At 41.2% G+C, this 2,479-nt stretch overlaps 1 protein-coding gene across 1 annotated transcript; it reads right to left on the bottom strand.

The window, feature by feature from the left end:
- Positions 1-459: 459 nt before the first annotated feature.
- Positions 460-1,392, bottom strand: LOC308549376 (olfactory receptor 10J1-like; the record flags this gene model as incomplete). The annotated part of the gene is made up of 1 exon (XM_081121910.1): positions 460-1,392. One exon carries the CDS (start codon positions 1,390-1,392, stop codon positions 460-462), a length of 933 nt encoding a protein of 310 aa, XP_080978036.1.
- Between the last annotated feature and the right edge of the window lie 1,087 nt (positions 1,393-2,479).

The raw sequence follows: 2,479 nt of genomic DNA, 5'->3' as shown, positions 1-2,479 counted from the left end.
CAAAGCAATCTATAGATTCAATGCAATCTCTATCAAAATACCAATGGCATTTCTCACAGAACTAGAACAAATAATCCTAAAATTTATATGGAACCACAAAAGACCCTGACTAGCTACAGCAATCTTGAGAAAGAAGAACCAAGTTGGAGGTATGATGCTACCTGGTATCAAATTACACACCAAGGCCACAGTAATCAAAACAGCATGGTACTGGCATAAAAACAGACACATCAATCAATGGAACCGAATAGAGAGCCCAGAAAAACACACATGCTTACATGGTCAATTAATGTATGATGAAGGTGGGAAGAATATACATTGGGGTAAAGACAGTCTCTTCAACAAATGGTGATGGGAAAATTGAACAGATACATGCAAAAAAATTTAAAAAGGTCAAATTTTTTTTCAGATTGCAAAAATCCCGAATATGTTAGGCTTTATGTCAAGCTACCTAAGATGCTAGACAAGAGGTTTTTTGCTGATAGCACGGTGAAGGGCATCCTTGACCTCTTTGTTTCTCAGAGTATAAACCACAGGATTAAGGAGAGGAGTAAAAATTGTGTAGGTCACTGAGATCAGCTGATCCTGACCTTTGGTGCTGTCTGACTTGGGCTTGAGGTAGGCGATGGAGGCACAGCCATAGTGGACAATGACCACAGTGAGGTGAGAGGCGCAAGTTGCAAACGCCTTCTTTTGGCCCTTAGTCGAGGCAATCTTGAGGATGGTGGAGATGATAAGGATGTAAGAGATGAAGACCAAACCCATGGGCAGCACAATCACAAGTGAGCTGATGATAAAAGTAATTATATCATGTAGATTGGTGTCAGCACAGGAGAGCTTCATAACTGGGCGGATGTCACAGAAATAATGGGCCACCTCTTTATCACAAAAGGGCAGCCTGAACACAGAGGAAATCTGAATTATGGCCACAAGCAGCCCAATGCTGCAGGCCCCCCCTACCAGCTGGGCACACATCTTCTTGTTCATGATGACCGTGTACCTCAAGGGTTTGCAGATGGCGACGTAGCGGTCATACCCCATTGCCGTGAGTAGGAAGCAGTTGTTGATGGCCAAAGTGATAAAAAAGAACATCTGGGTGGCACAGGCAGCCAAGGAGATGGTCTGGCTTTGTCGCATGAGGCTGGAGAGCATTTGTGGTACAATGACCAATGTGTACATAGTTTCTGAAATTGAAAGCATACTGAGAAAGAAGTACATGGGGGTGTGAAGGTGACGATCAATGCTGATAATTGTCACGATGATGACATTGCCAGCCAGGGTTAAAATGTACAAGGAAAGAAATATTACAAACAGAGTAAGCTTGTGTTCATGAAAGCTGGAGAAACCCTGGAAAAAAAATTCACTCACCACTGTCTGGTTCTCTTTCCTCATTGCTAAATTCCACATCTAAAGGCTGGAGGCAGGCCAATCAGTCGGAATACGTCAGTGCTCAATGCTTTGAGCAGGAGAATTCCAGGAGAAGGAGATGATAAGAATCTGCTCCTGATGGATGCCAGGTAAATGGAGACTACTGTTTCCTTATAGGTAAAGATGGGAAAAAACAATCAGGAAATAATTCCATGTGTGCAGATTTATGTAGAACAGTAAAGAATTATAACAGGGATGGGATAAGATAGAAGGAAGGATAACTGGGGCAAGTTTAGAAACTATTTCCTGATGAGTTAGAACACAGGTGTTAGGGAAAAACTGAGGCTAAAGAAATAGGAAATGCGTAGTGAAATTTTAAAAGAATTTTCTTCTGGACTACAGTTTCAGAGTTTTGTTTACCTAACACAAATTTGCCAATCTATTCTACTTTATTCAAAGCACAATTTTGATCTTAAACATCTTCCCTTCTAAGTTGCCAAGGACAAGTGTTTGCTTTCTCCCTGTTCCATTTGTCTGCGTCTTTCATAAACCATTTTCACAAATCATTCATTAGCTTCAAACATGACTGCCCTCCCCATTTTAAAAAAAGTTTTCACTGAATTTATTGGGGCAACATTGCTTAATAAAATTATATAGGTTTCAGGGGTACAATTCTATAGCATATCTTCTGTATATGTGTTGTGTGCTCACCACCCCAGTCAGTCTCCTTCCATCTCCGTGTATCTGCCCTTTCCCCCTTTGCCTCCCTCCGACCCCCTTTCCCTCGGTAATTACCACACTGTTGTCTGTGTCTATGAGGCTTTTGGTTTTTTGCTTAATCTCTTCCATTGTTTTTTCATGAATCATGTTTCTTTTCTTATTCAAAACTTAACTCAAGTGTCTTCTTGCTCAGAAAGTCTTCTCAAAACTAAATGCCACCTATCAGTCCAAGCCCTTTGCAAAGGCTAGTGCTGCTCTGTAGCCAGTTCTTGGAAAGTGTGTGTATTTCTCTGTGTTCGCTAGCTCGTGCCTGCATGTGAATTTTCACAGGTAGTCTGACTCACAATTCTACTCTGAACTCTCTTTTCAAATTTCTTCGGAATGATAAACT

Source organism: Miniopterus schreibersii (assembly GCF_964146895.1).
Source record: "Miniopterus schreibersii genome assembly, chromosome: 19".
NCBI classification, from domain to species: Eukaryota; Metazoa; Chordata; class Mammalia; order Chiroptera; family Miniopteridae; genus Miniopterus; species Miniopterus schreibersii.
This window is presented reverse-complemented; position numbering and strand designations above follow the sequence as displayed.